The 21,414-nt window shown below is 36.2% G+C and overlaps 1 protein-coding gene across 6 annotated transcripts in view; it reads left to right on the forward strand.

Moving 5' to 3' along the window:
- ARHGAP10 (Rho GTPase activating protein 10) overlaps positions 1–21,414 on the forward strand; it is a 150,360-nt gene that overhangs the window by 68,565 nt on the left and 60,381 nt on the right. For 4 of the 6 annotated variants that reach the window (XM_026106359.2, XM_064510799.1, XM_064510798.1 and 1 more), the window contains 7 exons: positions 862–968; positions 2,281–2,375; positions 5,862–5,958; positions 7,207–7,249; positions 8,519–8,584; positions 15,091–15,165; positions 20,579–20,666. In XM_026106359.2, coding sequence (XP_025962144.1) covers positions 862–968; positions 2,281–2,375; positions 5,862–5,958; positions 7,207–7,249; positions 8,519–8,584; positions 15,091–15,165; positions 20,579–20,666 — 571 coding nt within the window. The remainder of the gene's footprint in view (positions 1–861; positions 969–2,280; positions 2,376–5,861; positions 5,959–7,206; positions 7,250–8,518; positions 8,585–15,090; positions 15,166–20,578; positions 20,667–21,414) is intronic. The other 2 variants (XM_026106361.2, XM_064510797.1) reach the window with 1 other exon arrangement.

The following is a 21,414-nucleotide window of genomic DNA, read 5'->3' on the forward strand; positions in this document are numbered from 1 at the left end:
ATCTTGCTGTGAAGATGTATGTCACACAAATCATATCACGTCAATACTTCAAACAATTACAAATCCTCCTCACTATTGTAGAAAGGCCAAATAAGATACAGAGCTCTTACCTCTCAAAAAATGACTGTGGACTCAACTTCTTTTGTTATTTGTAACAATCATTTTACATAAATCATGTTTTTTAAATGTATGCCCTTATTGAAGGTTTATTTGCATATTCTGATGATAGATTTTACTTCTATGATGCTTGACTATTGTGCAATTGACTATTGTGCTGTGTAGTTAAGGACTTCTGTAAAATGTCTCACAAGCTGAAGACTTTTGGTCAGATTTTTGATGGGACCAACTACTACTGTACTTTTCAGAAACAAGTTTTGAAAGAACTAGCAGTGACAATAAGAAAAGTAATTATTCAGTGAGCTCAGTTCACTGTTCTTGCACATGCAGCCACATGAACTTTAGAATCAGCTGAAAGCATTCAAAGAGGAGGGTGGGTATGCCCGAAATTGGGAGGAAGCAGAGTGGAGCAGTGAGGCCATTCCTCATAGGAGCAGTGAAATCCTCTGTTGGTGTAAACCACTCATGAAGGGTTCTGGAACATAGTCCATCGAAAGAACTCTTTCCATTTGGTTTTAAGCACGAATGTGAAACACTGCTTATATCAGTTTTCAGAATAATAAACAAAGGTTAACATTTGTTTTACTTTGTATAATGTTCTTAATTCATATCTTTATTTTAAATATTGCATTCTTAGGAATTCTTAGGAATTAAATGGACTCAAAGTGTTATTTTGGAAAGCAGGCAAAGGAAACGCACAAAATAGAAGTAGTACATGCTAGTGAGTGCTTCCATTTTTTGTAGGACCTGCTCCCTTTGGCTCCAGTTGGGTGAAGCATTATTGCACGTATAGGAAAGAGACAAAGAAGTTCACGATGATCCCATTTGAGCACAGGTCAGGAGGGAAAGTTGTAAGTATATTTTTATATTCTACACTTATGCATGCCCTGTATCTAAATGAGAGAATGTATCAGATAAGATGTATCAAATTTCTTCCCTTTACACACCCCTTTTTTCTTTCTTCATGAAGGATGTTAATCCTGCCGTTTAAGGATGTTAATCTAAAGTAATGGAATAGGTTAACAGATAAGAATTCTGCAGACTTTTCGGTTGCTTGCTTTGAGAAGACCAGAGAATGCGTGGTAGCTAACATGCAGTTTTTCACCATTTAGAATCTGGTTTATCCATGACATATTTAACTTGTTAAAGTATGAATCAAGAAAATATAACAGATTTAGAAATTTCTTTCTTATACTCACTAGTCAGATTTTTCTTCCAAGGCTGGTAGATGTAAGTACTATAAGAGGTACTGGAAAAGAGGATTTTAAGAAGAATGTAATTTATGCTGAAAACAGAATATAATTTCAGATATCTTTGAAACCATCTAAAATATTCAAGACTCAGCACTCTGGTCATTGAATGCCTGTAATTCCAGTTAAAATAACTGGGAGTTGTGGGTACTCCGCACCTTCAAAGTTGAAGCATTAAGTGGATACATTAATATGGATGAAATGCATTTTGTTGCAAGGAAAAAAGATATCCGAAGCTGGATAACATGCTTGAGTCAATATTCCTGTGTAAATGCAGCACCCTGCCCTATCTTCAAATTTGGTTAGAACATTACATTGTTGCAATTTTGTCTGGGTATTATATCCCATTAGTGCCAGTAGAAGGGAGATGGCTTTCATCATTTTGAGGGCTGTGTGTGTATTTGTCTATGTAATTAATTTGCAAATATATTAAATTTGAGAGAGTCTTTCAAAAGCTTTAGAGAATATGCCATACTGAAAATTAGTGACATTTGGCTTCCTTAATCATTTCCGTACTTTTATGAATTCTGTCTCCTAATTTACTCTAATTGTTATAAGCCGTTTTAGGTAATATGGGATCTGTGTAAGCATTTGGCATTCTAAAACACTCTTATGAAGCCATTTTTTCTGTATTAGATGATCTCCCTTTTTGAAACCCGTAGTGCAATTTCTCCTTTAGTGAAAACCTCCTGTGTCTGGAGATGTTGCTTAAGACCAAAACTAATTAAAATGCACAATTAATCCTGATTAAAACTGATACAATTCATGAAACCATGAGTGAATTCTATTGCATGTGTCAGTTTTCAGTGTAGCTTTTTCCATTATTTTAGTGTAGATTTATCTTAGTCAGTTTGTATCACTGGCTTACTGAAGCTTTCAATTACTGTGTCAAGCAAAAACTTTCTTTTAACAGGGTGACGAGGAACTCTTCATCCTTACGTACTGTACCAAAAGAAATATAGACACTATAGACAGGCGATTCTGTTTTGACTTAGAAGCTTCAGACAGGTAAGCTGGTGAAATGCACTAGAAAGGACCCTGAGTAACTATTGGCAGAGTTTTGTTGCTGTGCGTTTTTTTGAGGGGCTCGGAAGGGCAGCATAGGGTGGGTTTTTTTCATAGTGTCTTTACATCTGCCAGTGGGAAGTAGTCACCTGAGGAGTAGCCAAACACTGTCATGGCTCATTGCATTTTACACCAGTTATGTGTAGCAGAAGCAGTGAGGGTCTACATTGAAATGTACACATTTCACCAGGTGTCACAGAGAAGAAAAGCATAGAAGACATACGTAGTAGAGGTTTTAGATGCTGTGATTTTAGAGATAATATTATGAATTGCTGTTATCATAGCGAAGAAATGTGGCTTACCTTGGCCTGAAGTACATATAGCTGTGGTGGAAGACTACAGTCAGAGTAGAGAATTCATACAATCATGACCATATCATACTATGAGTCTGCTTTCCAAAAATGTTATGTTGCTGAGGATTCATGGGGCATCCTCAGATTTAAAAATAAGATCATTGGGATTTTGAAGCTTTTTGTGGCTGGCGTAATAATCTAGTTCATCTTGAATATTGCTACCACTGCCTCTGCTTTTTGAAACACTACCATTCTGTTGCTTCGGATAAGAATTGCCTATTTACTTTGCTAAAATACGATTAAAAATACCACTTATCATTTGTGTTGTAGTCTTCCTTCATTGTGAAGGTGAGAGAATCCAGCTTTATAGGGCACTGCAATTAAATAAGGCTGTGATCACTCCATGTTCTTCTGGTCAGTAGATTGTATCTGCACAGGAGAGGAGCATATCTAGCATTAAATACTACCTAGAATGATATTTTACCATTTTATTTTCTGAAATGCTCATGTTTTGTTTACTAGGGTTCCTCATTATACACATGATGGTCAAATTAAACCAACTTTTGATGCATTACATTGATGCATGATAGAATATGCTGGGGAGGGGATTTCTGTCAATGAGCAGTTTACCAGTAATGTTCCCACTAGTCAGTTTGATTTAGTGACAGACTTGGAATTTATCTGTCATTACTGGTAAGAAATTAATGAACAAGTAATGAATTTATAATACCATGCAGGGCCCAAGGAGTTTTTTCTTTTATTTCTAACTTTCTGTACAACTTTGCATATTCTACAAATTTTGAGAAATCCTAAGATCTGAGAAGTCAGAGCTGAAAAATCAGGAGTTATTTTTTAAAATGCTGCTTTGACTTTTACTGCTTCTTTCATTATCATCCCAGTATCTCTTTCTGTCATCTTGCAACAATGTGCTGTCTAATCATATACAAAACTGCTTTTTTTCTTGTTAAGTTGGCAGAGTGTTTCTGAGTTTTTGCATTCACCCATTTTAAGCTGTTAGTTTTTAACAAATATGTTTGATCCTAATTCCTCCCAACTAATGACATTCTAATTTGACATCTTTAAATTTTGTAGCTGGGTTTGTTTGTTTGTTTGTTTTTAATCAAATTTCTAGTGCAGTTTGCTTTAAATGCGGTGTGGTCAATGCTACTGGGGTCACCCCAGTGATCGCTAGTGTTCTGAAGATACACAGCTGTACTTTATGTCTCTGATAAGGATCACATGCATAGTCTTTGGTCAAAGCGTGGGGTTTTGTATGTTGCAGTGGTTTGGAAGGAAGGACAATTGCAGAACTTTAGAAAGGGCTTTTCAATAGTAAACATTGAGCCCTTGTCAGTGACTTGAGCACAGTTTGGATCTGTTAGCTGACTATTTACAGATTTTTATGTTAAAAAGAAAACTGAGATGGTTGTTCCTCTTTCTTTAAATCCTGATGTTTATGACTGTAAACTCTGAAGATGCCAGCAACTTGGCTCAATCTTGGGAAAGCATGTTCTATTTCTTTCTGTTTCTAGTACTCCATCATGTTTACTGGAGGTAAATGTAGAAAAATTTAAATCTTAGAGTCAGAAAAGATCTTTTGTAGTAGGAAAAAGGCTTTCTATAGAACATATCCTTCTGAAATGCTACTTAGATTTTAATTTTAGCAATAAGGAAAAGAAGGGGGGAGGGCTTTGTATCTTTGGACTTTAACTTGATGAGTAATAAACAATGACTTCTGTAGCCTAGACTGAGTTTGACCTATTACTTCCCAGTGATATTCTTTGATACCTTGACTTTTACAATTTTATTGAAAAAAGTCACAAAAGTGACTTGTTCAGTTTTAGTTTTGACTACTGAAAAGAATCAGATGAGAAAACGCCAAATCAATGTGTGTTTTATTTATTATTTCAGCTAACTACTTAGGGTATTTTTCTCTTCAGAGTGATTACATTTGTATGGTCATGATGGTTGCAGCTCAGCACTACCAGCTGACTAGTTTGTGCTGAAAAAACTTGCGTGTCTTCAAAAGTTACTTTGCTTACTGTTGTTACTAATAGCAGTATTCAAGTATGTTTAGTCATGAAGGTTTTTAGTTACAGAAATCAAGGGAACTTCACAGGCAAGGCTTCCCCACCCACTCTAAGAGCTAAATGTCTGTCATTGAGGATATTAGGGTATTACATTTTCATGGCTTAATAATCTCCTCACTTTAATCAAAAGAGAACTATTTGCTTGATTAGTGCTATTTTCCAAAGTTGTGGTTGGTTCCCCTAAGTTTAGCTTGGATTACTAAAGGCTGTGCTACTTTTCTAAACTCTGAAGCTAGGAACTTTCATTTTGAGATTGACTCATAGATTATGTGCATGTCCTCCCATGTCATCTGAAAGGAGGTTTTGAGCAAGAGAGATTTGTATCTGTAGAGTTCTATGCTGCCATTAGATTGAGTGGCTAGGTAAAATATAAGGAGAGGTGAGAATGAACTAGAAATGTCTCTATTTGTAAAAATACAGTTTGGAAGTAGAGGAGGAATTTGCACTGGCTTTCTCTATGCTATTGTTTTTAGATAACATTTTTCCTTACAGCTAGTTTGCTACTTGAAGACAGAAATGAAGAGAATTAAGGCACAACATTGTCTCCACCCTCCATACCTGTCTTGTACTAAATCTGTCTATCTATCTTTGAGATTTATGAGATTTATCTAATGAGATTTACATATTTGCTAAAAGTATTGGCAGGCTGAATAGAATGATTTATTTTTAATTGGCAGGAAACTAATTACCCAAATAACCTGTTTGCTTTTAACTTTCCTTGCTTTGTATACTATGCTGAACCACACAATTACTCTTTCTTTTTTAGTTTCCTATTATACAAATATGAAAGTAGATTTATGCTAATCTCTGTTCACTAATCCCTTCATCCAGCAGTTGCCTATCCTTGCTCGTTAAGAAAGTTGTAATAGGGGACTTTTGTAGTGAGGTATACATTAGGACTTTTTTATATATATAAAATATTTACTGGAAAACTGTAATCATTTGTGCCACTGCTCTAAAGCTAAAGACTACACATCAGATAAACTGGAAATAGAATTTGACAAGACAATGTTTTTGTTGCTGGTGAATGCAGTTACTCTGTGTAGTTGGTATTCTTGTAGGCCTGGTATTCCTGTGACCATGCAGGCCTTTTCTGAGGAAGACAGGAAGCTGTGGATGGAAGCTTTGGATGGAAAGGAAGCTGTAAGCTATGTTTTTTATGTTCATAAATAGGGTAATGGCAACATTCCTCCCACCCAACTCCAAATCACGTTTATACTTAAATAAACTGGGTTTACGTAGTTCCCAAAACAGTGGATTTAACAAAGAAATAATAAAATGGGAATAAAACTCAGAATAGATGAGTAATTCAGTAAAGCTCAGGATAGATCTGTTAATCTGATAATGAGGTATTTTTTATTATAATGACAAGCACTGATTTGTATAAATGTTTGCCATCACAATGATGATATGGGTATTCTACGATATGTGTAATACAGGTATGTTCTCTTAGCCTTATGCTGATACGCTGCATTCCAGTGACAAGACTTGCATTAGTTACTTATGTGGTATTATTTTCTTAAAACTAGATCATAAAATATGTGTCAGGGGGTTTAGGTTGTACTTGAATTTGCTTAATTTGTGCTTTGTATCAAGAAGTGGGTCTGAACTGCAGGATTAGAACACAGCAGTGGGTTATTCTTACCACTGTAAATATTATAGTGGTCCTGTAGGCCAAAAATAACAGGGTTTTCCAGTCAGTGATAAAATTATTTCTCTTTCACAACAGTTGCGGGATTTTAACAGTAGATTTTACTGACATCATTGTCACAAAAGTCTTTTTAATCTGCAAAGGTGTGTATTGGCTGGGTTGGACTCCCCAGTCGGATTAAAACTTCTAGGAATGCCGGGTAGTGACATAACTCCCATGATGCATTAAAGCAGTTCACAATGATTTCAGTGAACTGTGGGAAATTAGCCAGCAAAGGAACATAAGAACATGAAGCACTTAAATCACAACTGATTTTAAAGGCTATAGCTAGGGTTGTTTTGCTCTCCAAGGAACAATATTTACTGAGAATTTTTGAAAAATTTCATTCCATATAAAAAAAATACTCGTTTTTAGTTTCCTATTATACAAATACAAAAGCAGATTCATGCTAATCTCTCTTCACTAATCCCTACATCCTGCAGTTGCCTATCCTTGCTTGTTATAAAGGTTGTAATAGGGAACTTTTGTAATGAGGTACTGCATTAAGTATCTCCACCCCATCCCCCTCTTGAGGGGGGCCAGGGGTTCTGTTTGGGCTGTCATAGTTGCTGGGAGGCAACATGTTCTAGTTATAAGCAGCTGTATTCATGCCTATTTGGCATTAAGAGGGGAAGTGTCTTGTTTCTGATTTCATAAAATGCTTAAGAAAAACTTAAAGCTTTTTATTCTTTTTCTGTTAGTTGTTCATCAATTCAAATAGAGCAAATGCAAAACGGGAAGGAAGTAAGTATTTAAACTACTATTAAAACTAATTATTTTAACATTTTACAGTTGAAAATGCAAAAGTGGAAATATTTCTGTGGATCCAACGTAATCTAGAGTTCTGAATATACTTTTGTGGATTTTGTGGTTAATGGGTTTTCACAATCACACAGTTCAGCACATACACAAGAACTGTAGGACTGGACGTAAGCTAGACAGATGTAATCCTATTGTTTTTGCCAACTTACTTCATCTTTGAAGTGGCTTAAAACCAGGGTTTATTTGTAAGTGCATCACAATTTCTTAATCCAGATTGTGTGTACACGTCTGTTAGAATGCATAAAAATGGGTTTAAATGCAACCACAGCTGGACATAAAGGTCAGTAAAAATACTGAATGCATGTATTTGAAATCTAAACCATAATAAGGAAGAAGAAGAGATGGCTGTCTTTAAACGAAGTTAGCCCTCTTCTGTTAGCAAAGTATATGAGTAAAAACAGTTAGTCTTGCATTGTCAGGGAGTTCATGCAATCTTTTATTGATGGGTAAAGCTTGATTCTGGTGTTATTAATAGAAGTTTTCCCACAGATTTTTAGTTTAGTGGTGCAAGACCAGGTCCCCAGGAGTGGGGAAAAAGAGAAGAAAAGAAAAGCCAGATGGTTGGAGGAAGGGCACTTTTGCAGCATAAGCCTTTAAATGATGTTTTGATGTGAAGAAAAAGAATAAGATAGGAACAACAAAGGAATGCTGGACCGCAGCTGTTGTCCTGTTGATGCATCTGCTTTTATGTAGTCAGATCATTAACTGCTGTGAAATGATATACATATGTGCCCTGTATCTTTAGTGTGGGAATTCCTTTGGCTTTGGGTAGGACTCAGTAAAAGCCCTGCTGTTGCTGATTATGTTTTTCCATCGCAAGTACTTCTTTGTCACATTGGATGAACTCTCTCAGATGTTGTCATTGTTGCAGTAAATATTATTAAACTCCATTTTGCATCTGCCAACATATGTACCTAATTAGAGATCCTATTCTTTAAAGACTACTGCTGTGAGCAGATTCAGTGAAACCACTACCCCCAGATCGGGCCTTTACTTGTGCTAGGTAGGGTGGGGAGGGCAGAAAAGGGGAATTTCTCTAGAAAATGTGATGAAGTATTCGCCTTCCAGAATATTTATTCAGTTTTGCGTGAGAAGTACTAGCTATATGATTACGTGTCCAGCCTTGTTTTTCAGTAAAAGACATATTTGTAGTGGCATTTGGAAAGTTTTAAAACTGTTTTCTTCTTGCAGGTGCACAATTGGATAAGATAGGGTTCACCATCATCAAGAAGTGCATCACTGCTGTTGAAACACGAGGTAATGATCAACGCAGCCAAATGCTCCTGTTTGTGGAGGGTATGGAGTAGCTAATCTGCTTTTGGAGGAAGGCCTGTGTGATCTACTCTCCTGTAGATCTCTTGGAAAGACTTAACGCTGTAGAGATTACACTGATTACACTGAACAGTGCAGGAGCTTCTTTCTGTCCAGTCCCAGCCTTTTATATGTGGCTGTCCTTCATGTAGTGTAAGTGTTTTCAAGAAGTGCTCTGAGGGGAGTAACAGTACCTTTCTTAACAAAGGAAGCTAGTATGGGCGCAGAACTGTCAAGTAACAGCCCTATGTCTTGTAGGCAATGTCTGTACCTTGTCTTTACTTTTGGAGAAACTGTAACTAATTTTAGTATTCTGTTCATTGACTTTGAATGAAGCTGTTCTGGCTTGTCATTCAAGACAAAAAAAGATAGGCAAGAGAGTAAGAAAAAATACTGATGTACTTATGGTGGAGTTACGGCCTCACACCAGAGGCAAGGATACTTACTGTTACATGTGCTGATTGTTCTACCTCGGAAGGTGGAGACAGAAGGGAAAGGTCTATACTCAGAGCAGTATTCAGGAGGTGTTTGGACTTATGACTGTGGAGAGGCCCAGTGTCACAGACTCTGTGTAAGTGGGCACTGGATAAGACCAGCTTTTGATACAGCTCCCATGTGGTTAGGCAGGAGTCCTTGGATAGGCATGCTCAAATGTGAAGTGACCAGTCACTCTCAGGGGCTCAGTGCACTTTACATGGTATTACATGGGGATCCTGCCCATTTTTTTGAAAGAGAGGAGATGAAAGTAGATAATTCGTTACTGTATATTTTTAAGTGTGCAAAAGAGGCGTCGGAATGTCTTGGTGTGAATTTTCGGTTTTCTCCTGAATTGTTGACCTTCCTGCTCCCAAAGGAGAGGTTTATGGTTGTCCAGGAATTGTTGTTGTTGTTTTTTCTTCACGACTTAGCATTGCACAGGGCAGAATATTTGCATTTTTCTTTGTCTCATTGGTCCAACTTAAATGAAAAGGCTGGAAGGAATAAAGGTTGGTTACATTTCTTGTTAATGCAGGGTCTTGCTTGTTAAGCAGCACGTTCTATGTACGTGCTTACTGTAAAATATAATTAATGAGATCAAGAAGCCTTTGTGGTATTGAGACTTTAGCATGTAAACACAAAGAAGTATCTGGAATCCTTTTTCACTTGGGCTTTTTTTGTATGCATTAAAGATGTTTTTCTAGATTAGATCATATTCTATCTGGTGTTTTCTTGCTCATTCTCTTCTTTTGAATGTTTGCCAAATAAGGTTCTCCTCTCTCATCGTTTTTCAGTTACAAACATTTACAATCTGAATGTTTCAGTTGGAAAACACTGCAAATGAAGCTGACATCCTACAGGTGACTTGCCTTCACTGCAAGACCTTCCTAAAATGTAGAGTGGATCTTCTCTGTGGACTGGATGAGGCAGATTTTGTGAAAACAGTGTGTAATCATGTAATGGAAGGCTGGTTTTAGTCTACAGTACAATGACTGGTTACTGTACAATACCTTAAGAATCATACCTACTGTAAGCAGTATGGAGTCCGCTATTATTTTGGTCAATTATCTACAGGTGTGTGCAGAGTTTTCTTCACATAATCTTTTTTGCAAAGAAAGCAGAATAACCAAAACTATGGAAAAAGAGAGAAAACTTTCTGCATAAAGTGGTTGTTGGGAAAAGTAGGTTAGGTACAGGGTTCCTTCTTTATGGTTGTCGGTGGATAGATGGAACTGAGGGGTGGATAAATTCCAGTTCATCCTTTATGCCCTGATTTAGCAGCATATAAGAAGACATAAAGTATATGTGCAACATCATCTGATGTTGTTGTTCAAAACAGGTGGCAAGTTTGCATGGATGGGAAGCATGTATCCCCGTAGTGGGATCTACCTTGAAGCAAACTTGCAAGAGAATCAAGGTTAGCCAGGTTAACTGCAGTGTTTCCTTTCTTTGGAGACATTCACTATCCTTTGTTTGTAGGACTTGCAGTCAGTAGAATGCTTAGTGATGATTGCTAGCAGTGAAAATGGTTTTTGTTTATTAATTCTGTTCTAGAAAATACTTAAGAAAATTTAATACTTCAGTACTCAGTAAATAATTCTTTTCCAAGGGTTTCGGGAGCAAGTTTTGGTGAGCTATTAGCTTTAGGAACTCAGCAATCCATCTAACTCTGGTTCAACAGAACTTGATTCAGCAGTAGCTTTCCAAGCAGGTGTTGATGTTTTTCTGTTTACTGATTCTGAATATAACACTAACTACATTTTAAAAAATAATCTATCAAACAAGACACTGACTTTGTGCATGAGACTGAAGCATTCCTAGAGGATTGGTTTCTGTTCTCTGTTCTCTGTTACACTGCAGAACCTTCTGCTGATGTGTGCTGAGCTAAACAAACCAAAGCTCAGGAGAAGGTGTAATTATTTACTTCAAAAAGGTTTGGCCAAAGAGTTGCATGCTGAGGAAAGTCTGCCTTTTAGGCCTGCAGATTTTTACCTATACTTGCTCTGAAAGCAATTTTTACTTGATTATTTTCCTTTAATGATAACATATCAAAGTTATGCTCAGCAGAAGAAAACAGGACAGATGCCTCTTCAGAGTTTGTGCTTGCGTGCCGTGTTTTTATCTCTTGTAATCATAATGGGTGTGAGGTTGGCGTAGGAGGAAAGAGAGGACAGTCTAGTGTGGGTGGAAACTGAGAATAGTCTTGTCATGTCATAGCAGAAAAAGTCTGGTATTCAGAGAGAGAAGAGCATAACAGAGATATTGAATATAAACTTGTCAATGGCTGGATAATTTTTCTCAGTTACATTCATTTTTATAAAGCCAAGAAGGAAATTATTTGCTCAGAATGAATAGAAAAATCAAAGACAGTGTCCTTGTTAAAATGTATATTAGCTTCTGCTTCAGTGTTCTTTTGCATTGCTATATAAGACTATTGCCTATACTTTGCCTGATGGGAGATGCTGAGGCATCAAGGCAATGTTGCGTTGAGCCTGTCTCTCGCAAAGGAGCACCATTCTGCTTGGATTTGCGCCCATGTTTCGTATCTGAGAGCATGTTTTGGGATTCTGTTTTGATTGTTCCATTGTATTCACAATTCTTTACTTGGAATAATACAGCAGTGGTAAAAGTTTTTAGAAGCATAAAAGACCTGTTTGCTCCAATAGTAAAGACTTTAGATGTGTTTTTGTGTGCAAGTAGTTGGTTGTACATTCTGTGAGCATGTGGCAGCTTAGCTTTTTTAAAGTAGCATTTATCTTTATTTTAGAATTACAGTAGCTGCTAATCCGAGCTGGAGAGACAGATGGCAGCATTGAGCTGTCGTTCAGTTTTTCCTCAGTAAGGAAGAAGTAAGATGGTAAGAAGAAAGAAGAGAATTTTTTCACAGAAACAATCTGGTATTACCTTGAATTGCGAGTGTCACATGTGACTGTTTCTGCATTATGGAATTTGATATAAAAAGTTACATCTGCAGGACTATTAATATCCTGTGTTGCCACATGTATAATGCCAACCACCAGGTAAACTTGCCTGCAGACATATCGTACTTACAATATTGTAAATTATTGTTTTAGTTACAGTACCTTAAATTTTTAAGCATGTTTCACAAAGTGTGTGCCTCTGCCAGATTCTGGTATTGGAGAGCCAAACAACTTAAAATCATGTATGTATGAAGAAAATTGCACTGCTGTATTTTACTGCTCAAAGTTGTTAATAGTGACTGGTTGAACCAGCAGTCCCAGTGCCTGAACCTGTCAACATTTTAGTCATTAGTAAGCTATTCCTTGAAAATGAATCATCTTGTCAATTGTGTTCTCTAAATGCACAGTATTATCAGTCTTTGATGTGCTGAAATGTACAGATTGAAACAGAAGTAGAACTGTTCAGACTGGTTGTATGTTTTATTTAAAACATCATGTAACAATATGTTTAAAGGTATTGTTTAAAAATGTGTTAAAATATCAATTCCTCTTTGCACTTCTTAATATCTGTTAGCAATTAGCTGTGCTGCTTTTGGGTTGGCGAATTAGAACTTAATCAATTATCTGATAATTACTAGCACAAACTCATGATTATTGCTGAAGGAATATTTCAGACACTTTGACATATCCCATTTGTTTTAATATCAAGCAGTAAGTTTCTGTGGTTTGGCCTGAATTATTTTTGAGCCATTAAATGTATGTTACAGATGCTTGGGGCCTGCACAGTTTTGTTCTTACTCATTTTAGCATTAGAAGTGAAAGAAATCAATATACAATTGGAGAACTAGAACTTCTGAGATGAGCAAAAGCTGACAGGTATTTGACTGTAACAGTGTTTCTTCAGCTTTTCAGTTTCTTGCATATGATGCAGAAGGCTTGTTCAGTGGTACTAAAAGTAGTGGTGAATGTTACATAAAAAAGCCTGATGCATTTTGGCAGAGCATTGAAAATCTTGGTGTTACTTTTGTACCAGAATTTTCCTGGAAACCTATGAGAAATTTCCAGTAAAGAATAGTTGCCGCTATCAGTCCAGATTCCTAGTGTTTCCTGGTTTGGAGTAGATCAAGGACTATGTTTATTTTCTTTAGCGCTGGCAATCTTTAAGTGTTGTATAGCATGTCATCACGCTGTTGTTGTTGGGGTCACCAGAAGACTTATTTGGCTGGGTTGATAACTTCATATTGTGATAAGGATAGCCTTGTGGCCACATAACTGTTTTTGTGGTTCTTTTGCACACAGCTGAACTGTGAGCATACTCTAGAGTTGTGCTTTTTGATGAACACAGATGAAATACTGGAGATCTGACTTAGTCTATTAATTTGAGTCTGCTCTGAACATGACAGCTAGCTTAAGACTCAGCATTATAACAGTGGTGCCTGCATCCTGGAGAAACAGAAGGGCTGGTTTTGCCCAGGTGGAGCTAAGAAAAGCTGCCGTAGCATCTCAGCTCCCCACTGAGGCAGAGGGTTGAGCGCAGTGCACTAGTGGTGATGAGTTCAGCAGGTTCTCTGAAATCTGGGATGGATGAGGAGGCTGTAGTGAGTCAGAGGAAGAGAAGAAAAAGATGTAGCAAGACTAGGCAGGAGGAGGACACAGAAAACGTGAAGTTCTCTCCACCGTATTGAGAATTACCACTCTGTATTATGGTGCGTTGTGTCTGACAGTAATTCATTAGAAGGCTAATAATTTTTAAGTATTTCATCTAATATTTATTCAGGAAGAAACTTTTTCTCGTATTACTGGTTTTACTTTCCCTTCTCTGAGTTGGAACGGTTTGGTATGGAAACCAGGAATTCTTCACAAGTCTTCCTTTCTTGAAGGATATTTTTAATAAAGATACCACATAATCTGTTATTTGAAAAGAGTAGAAACACAGGTGTTTCATGGCATTTCTACTCTTCCAGACTGATGTGAATATAAAGGTGGTGTTTGTGCTTATTATGTGACCTCCCAAATATATGTCAGCATCAAGACTGTAACATTTCCCTGCCACTATACAGGCCCTAAAGAGAAAGCAGCAGACAAAAAGACATACCTTATTTTGCCTTCTTCCTTCCCTGCCCCTTGTGTCTCTCCCTTTTTTCTTTTTTTTAATTTGTAATTTTAGTTTTATTTTCCTGGGGATAAAACTGCATATGGGGAAAAAAGGGAACAGTAGGGGAGGAAGTGGCTTAGAGAAGTGAATGTGGTTGAAAGGAAGGAAGGGTGTGGAGAAATGGCATAATGGTGGGCAGTTAGTAGACTTCAGTAAGAAATACAGCGGATTTGGCTGATGGGTGAGCAGCAACAAATGAAAAAGGAAAGCATTCCAGTGTCCATGGGGAATGATAGCAGGAGACTGCAAATATTTTGCTGGTTGTGGCTCCTCTATTCATCCCAAGCAAAAAGCACTGATCTCTGTAACCTGTGGTACTGCCTCTGGACAAAACTAGTATGTGGTTTGGAATAAGGCCTTGTATCTTAAATGAAAAGTTTTTACAAACTTGAAAAAGCATTGGTTTGAAGGCTGGGAATAGGCTCAAATTTTTCTTTATTTTATGCAAACTTTTTTCTTCAGCCATGTATCTGGAAAAGCAAAATTTGATTTATGAAAGAAATCTTAATTTAACATTTGTTGGTTCAGTTCTTGCCTTATTAGAATGTGAATACTGATGTGTCCAAAATGTCATATAAAAATCTGAAAATAGCCATTGATTTTTCTAGCAAAGATTTGTCCCTGTCTGCTTCTGCTCCCTGTATCTGAAGTGGAATTGGGGTATATGAAACCTCTTTCGAAATATAACATGAACTTATCTTGAACACATGGAAGAACAAAAGGCTTCTTGCAATGTTTGATTTATAATGTTGTTCTTTCAACTGTGGAAATACTATATAGTCTGTCTACCTTTGAGGAGAATCTTTTGCTCAAGGAAGGGTTTTAATGATAAGTTTTACTGTGTATCTTACTTGCTTCGGTTGATCTTCTGCTGTTTTTTTTCTTCTTTTGCATAATAGGTATAAATGACCAAGGATTGTACAGAGTTGTGGGGGTGAGTTCAAAGGTCCAGAGACTTCTGAATTTGTTGATGGGTATGCCTCTATTTTATTTTTTTTTCCATATTTTAAGTCACGTCTGTTTTACTGTTAATATTTAGTATTAAAAGCATCTACCTATATTTGTTCTTTATATGGGCCAAATGTAGTTTGCCTTACTCCATGCAAGTAATCCTCATACCGCTGTAAGGTCCTCAGTTGAACATAGTGAGCAAGATTAGTTGGTAGGAGTAAACTAAGAGAACAACTAAGGAACATGTAGGAAGAAATCATGAGTTTTGTGTAAGGTTGGTGTAAGTGGGATTGAAGCAACTTGAGTTTACGAGTCTGATCAGAACATTCCAAATAGGCAAGTTTAAGAAAGCGCAAAGCCTATTGCTTCATTATTTTGAAGTTCCCATCCTTCTTCTCCCTTGTGTAAGTGTACAGGTGATTGTCCTTGCGTGCCTGTAGTTGATCAGAATGCAAAATAACACATTCACTTTAAGCCTATTGATGAAGAGTTGTTTGGTTTAAGAAGAAGAGGAATGTGATATACGTATTTATAATAATTATGTCTGTGCCAAAGCAGGAGATAGACAGGGGGAAAGGATTTGTTTTGATAAACTTAGTAGTATAACTCTTATTTGTGGATAATATCTTAGACTCTCTTACATGTAGTTAGCAATATATAGCTTTTCAGATTTTTTTTATATATAGCATTATTCTCATAATTTTTCCCCCTTTTCTTTATGGAAGTTTAATGTGCAAGTAATCCCAGTAACTGTAGTTTTCTTGCCACTCTGATGTCTCCAGGGGGATGGGGAAAAAAAAAATCACCTGGATGAAATCCCTTGTCTGCCCTACATCTCTCGCCAAAGTAGTAGCCATGACTGCAAGATGTGCTGTGTTTTCAAATTTCTTGTCCTGAGCACTGACAGTACATGCAGTCAGACAAGACCACTGGGATTAGTTCATTTTTATAGAGCTTCCAAACCTGTCACTTGACAGCAAAGGTCTGATTCTCAGGGATTCATTGGTATGCAAAGAAGCTTGTTTGCAGTTTGCACCAGGCTCTTCTCCAGAACCATGCATGCTCCATCTGTGCTGATAACACAGTGTTCTTTGGCACTGCAAACTGGAGGAAGCCAGAAAGTGAATTCATTTCATTACCCCAGACATTATGTGAATGACAAAGCGCTTTTATATTATATGCTGCTGTCAGTTCAGTGCCACCTGTAAGACTTTTTCTTTTCCTTAAAAAACAGGCTGTCTCTCCAGAAATGATAAGACACCAGGCTTGAGGGCCTATATGTCATATCAATCTTTCATAATGACCTTGCTAAATTTTAATTTATGATACCTTACTTTAATCAATATTAACAGCACCCTGAAGTTTTCATTAGTGCATGTAAACCTGCCTGTATCTTTAAAGTATTGTAGAAAGAGACACTTTGTGGAAGTACAGACTAGGATTAATGAAAATGACTGACATATACCAAATTCTTATGATTAACATGTAACCAGTTCTCATGGTTGTTTATCTGTGCTGGAATTAGCCTCAAAAAACAATAACTTTTTTTATCTATTAACCATAGGAAAAATGACCTGTCATCAGTCAAAAAGTCTTGATAGAATGGATTTGATATCATAAGATGTTTTTCAATTTTGTACTTACTGGCTTAGCTTGGGCATGCAGGTCTGGCAGGCAAATTTTCCTCTTTGCCATTAGTGATATCCAAATTAAATAGACTCAGGTTGCCAGTGGTTCAGTAGCAGCTGGAAGCGTTTACTGGGGATTCCAGCATCTGCTTTTAGTTATTTTTAAAATTAGAAACATTTTTTCTCATTTCCAAGATTCATATACTCGTTTGAAGTAGGAAGAATACAGTGGTATCAAGATAAGACAAAATACTGAACAGAAAACAGGGTGCAAGCAGGTGCTCTTTTTCAGATAATTTGTTGAAAATGATCCTATCTGTGCTCTTTATCTGCCTATCCTCAAAGAAGAATAAAGAGGGTTTCTTTTTGATATACAGTGATACAGAGAATTTAAAATGACAGATTAATCTTTAATCCTTTGTCTCTGGGTGTACCATTAGATATCTTTTTATATGAAAGCTCTTTTCAGAATCATAAGGAACTCATATTAACTTTCTGTATTGTAAAATGTTTAATAAGATTTCAAAGTATTTTAAGGTACCTATCATTAACCATGAGGTCCACAGTCTGAATGGTCCAAAGTGCAAGAAAGACTTCCAAATGGTAACCAGAGTCTTTAACAGCATGTGGGTTTTGCCTCTCTTTCTGGAAAGTTTGTATAAAATCAGGGAAAGTATATAGAGAGTCATGAGAGCATCAGAAGACCAAAATATGAGTCTGCTTTTCTAATACTATGCGTGTACAGATTTTCATCTTTAATTTAAAAATTTTGTGAGACTAAATATTATGTAAAGTGAGGTTCAACAATTAAGTATACAACTCAGCTTAAAAAAAAGGCAAAGTTAATTTTGCAATTAACTAAGTCCTTGAAGTTGTTTGTAACCAGCATTGTGCTACGGTGGTCTGGTTTTTGGCAGTCATCTTGTTTAAATTTGAGTGACAAAGGCATTTGGTAAATGAAGCACTCATTTTCCCTTGAAACGTAATACTAAATTAATCTGCGATACCTCATTGTAAACAGGGCTACAGAGTTACGACTTCAAGTATTCTGGGAATCTCTGTCATAAGCAATTCAGGTGCATTGCCAGCCATCAGGAGGCTCAATTCTTGAAGGGCATCAGGGACCACTTCCTTTTTCATCTATGATCTGCATAATAAAGCTGGGGTGGTTCGTTTCATACAAACTACCCGAGACAGGTCAGCTTTCATACAGTCTCTACTTCCTGGTGAAGTGACTGCTGAGGACTTGAAGTTTCTACTGATGAGTTCAATTTTGACTTCTGATACTGCCTGGTGTGAAAAATGCCAGGCATCACATTTTGTAGCAGCAAACTTTGAGAACTTCTACCTTTCTAAAACTAGCAGCTTTCAAAACTATTACACTGAATTCCTTGTTATTTTATATACAGTAAAAGACAGTATGCATACACTTCTACAGTGGCGTATTATATATGAAAACAGAAAGCGATATTCTACTTCTAACCTAGTTTAGTGAACTGGGCTGTTTTTTTTATAAACCCTGACTCCCTTATTGTCAGAAGCATTTGCATAAAATTTAGAGCTGATCTGTCAAAAGCTGTTCTGTAAGTGTGCATGGTTATTTTTATAGGCATTAAGTTGCCACTCAATGCACAGTGGCTGCTACATGAGCAAATAGCGTGAAAACTAATAGAATCCATTTAGAAATCTCAGTTGAAGTTCCAGTTCACATAATGGCCTGGGATGTTTGAAGTGGAGGGAGAAGTCAAACATAGCTCTGCAGATTCATATTTGTTATATATATAAAAAAAAAAGGGGGGGGTAGAGTGGGGAAAGCTGTGTAAAGTAACTGTAAAACCAAAAGTAAAAACGTATCTTTCAATCTTGATGACTTCTACAGTCAAACTAGGGTTTGTTTGGGATTGGTAGTAGGACCAACTTAAATTTTGTTTTCTTGGTCAAGAAATCATGAAATGTTTCAGCAATACCATATTTTGAGGAGGTTAGTTTTGCAGTTCAGATGTTTTATTTTTTTCTTCCACAAATTCATCACCAACGATTTTCATATAAACAAGTGCATCCTTTGACTGTAAAGGATGAAGAGGTTGTTTGAAAATCCTGAATATTACACAGTAGTTTAATAACAAAATTGTCATAGATATCCTTGGTTTCTGATGTGTGGCAGGTTTTATTTCATGAATTCAGTAGAAAAGTTTTCTGCTCAAAAAAGAGAATATGAACTCAGAAGTTAGCTTGCTAAAAAGGGGGGAAAATAAATGTTTTCCATAGACAATCTTGAGGAGTTTGGGTGATGGTTAGCTGGTAGGATTTTGGTAGAAAATGTTATCTGACTTGTATTTTAAAATGAGATTTAAATAATTGATATAATGGAGGAGAATATTCAGTTACAGAAATAATTGGTTGGCACAGCTTTAGAACAGAATTATTTAGTGCCAGTGAAAGGACTGCACCTTTAATCAGGGTGCTTAATTTGATTTTTTTAAACGTATCTGGCATTTGTCTGACAAGCAAAATAAGAGTTCTGAATTGTATGAACTGGTCAACATGTAATCTGTGTTGGTTAGCCTTGCTGTAGTTTACTGTAGCAACTGGCAGAAATGTGTAGTAGCAGTAGTAGTAGTAGTAATTAATATAAGCTCAGGTACTTAAAGTCACAAGATACATTGGGCTAATTTGGCAGCATATATGTGATCTTTTTGACTTTTTGAACGGCTTTGAAGCCATTGCTTCCTATTTTGAGACATTAAGGGTTTTTTTTCATTGCAAAAAGTGTCAGTGTGCCATGTTACTTTCTATGTTCTGTCAAAAAGTCTTTCACCTTATTGATCATTCAGACATATGACAGTTCACTTTCATTCATCTTGTTATTAGTCTCCTACCAACTAACCTGATTACAAAAAAAAAAAAAAAAAAAAAAGGAGGAGTTTGTTTTTATTTTTTTAATTGACAAACTGTCAAGAAAGCAAATATTGTTTTCCTCTTGGGTAAAGCTGATCAAGTAAAGGAAAAATCCAGGTGATCTTGTAGAGGAAACTTTCTTATAGAGAGCAGTCCCTTTTCTGCTTTTGAAGCAAAACTTCACACAGTAAAGAGGGTCATATTGCAATTTATTGACTACTCTTCATCAGCAGACCAAAATAACTGTTCATAAGCAAGCTACAGAAAGGATTAGAAGAGATTTTTCAAGATACCCTATTTTAAATAATGAAATAAGAACAGCAAAAGTTACATTTAGTGGGTTTTTCTTTTTCCTGTGTTGTTTGTGATCTACATCTACCTTTTTCTGACATCAGCTTTTCCCTGAAAACTGTCTTTTTTAAGGAAAGGTAATTTTTTAAGGAAAGGAAATATTAAAGCGACATACCAATTGCTAAATAGAATATTTTACATGAAGGTGATTTTTAACTCTTCATTAAAGAAAAAGTCAGCACTGAGGTGCTTTTTAAAAACAGAATACATAAATAAAATTTATAAATAGGTTTGGATATTAAATCTTGTTCATATTTTAATAGTTAGAAGGACATGCTGCTTCTACATTCATGCAAGGAAATACTTAATCATCAAGTATGTCCCTATTCATGGAGGACTTTCTTTATCTTTTCTTTTTTTCTTTTCTTTCTTTTTCTTTTTCTTTTTTCTTTTTTCTTTCTTTTTTTTTTTTTTTTTTTGAAGATCATTATAACTGTTTCTAACTTGGACAAACATTCTGTGATAATTTTGTCTTTGCTTGTTAAAAAGTTCTATATTTGGGACTGATTTAGAATTCCCTTTTTTCATTCCCTCCCACCCCCTTCTGATTATTTGCTAGATGCAAAAACCTGCAATGAAATTGATTTGGAAAACTCTGTAGATTGGGAAGTGAAGACAATTACTAGTGCTATGAAGCAGTATCTGCGGTAAGTCTCTCCCCTTTCCTCTCCCCAAGACTATGAATTTCATATTCTAATTCTCCTATGTTATGTGTTAAGTTGCATTACTTACTTTTCCTATATTTTGGAACAGAAGTGCTTTTTTATGCAAATACCATGTTTATTATTTGTCTTAGGGAAAGCAAAGTAAAATAATTCAGCAAAACTAATATTCGTGTTGATATGAGATAAGCCCCAAAACATTTTTGTATTAGGTACATAAGTATTTCACTGCTGATTCAGAAAACTGAAGTGTTGGCAGACTTGCTGAGAGTTGTTACTTAAATTCAGGTTAGATTATTACAAGAGGTTTTTTGCCTTTTATGTTTTAATATGGTGGAATGACAGGGAGAAAGGTTATGAAATTTTTAATATTTTTACCTTGTCCTTCTGGCCCTCATTCTGATGTTCTAGGTGAAACAGTAATAATATTCCGAGTATTAAAAGTTAAGAGTCTTCGATGTGTTCTGTGTTCAAATGACTTGTCCAATTCCTGATCAAGATATTTTACTAAATTGCCTAAGAAAGAATATAGAACTCTTGCATCTCACTTGTAGTTTAACACAAATGCAGTATCCTTAATCTTCTGTTTTTATTAAAGGAATTATTACTGTAATCACTGTCAAGGAATGCTGAAGAGATATCTTGCAGTTATAAAGTCTCTCTTAGGGGAATTTTTAACTCTAAGGAAAGAGTAAAAAAGACACATGCACATAGTAAAGTATTTCCCGTCTAC

Source organism: Dromaius novaehollandiae, chromosome 4 (assembly GCF_036370855.1).
Source record: "Dromaius novaehollandiae isolate bDroNov1 chromosome 4, bDroNov1.hap1, whole genome shotgun sequence".
Classification (NCBI taxonomy): Eukaryota; Metazoa; Chordata; class Aves; order Casuariiformes; family Dromaiidae; genus Dromaius; species Dromaius novaehollandiae.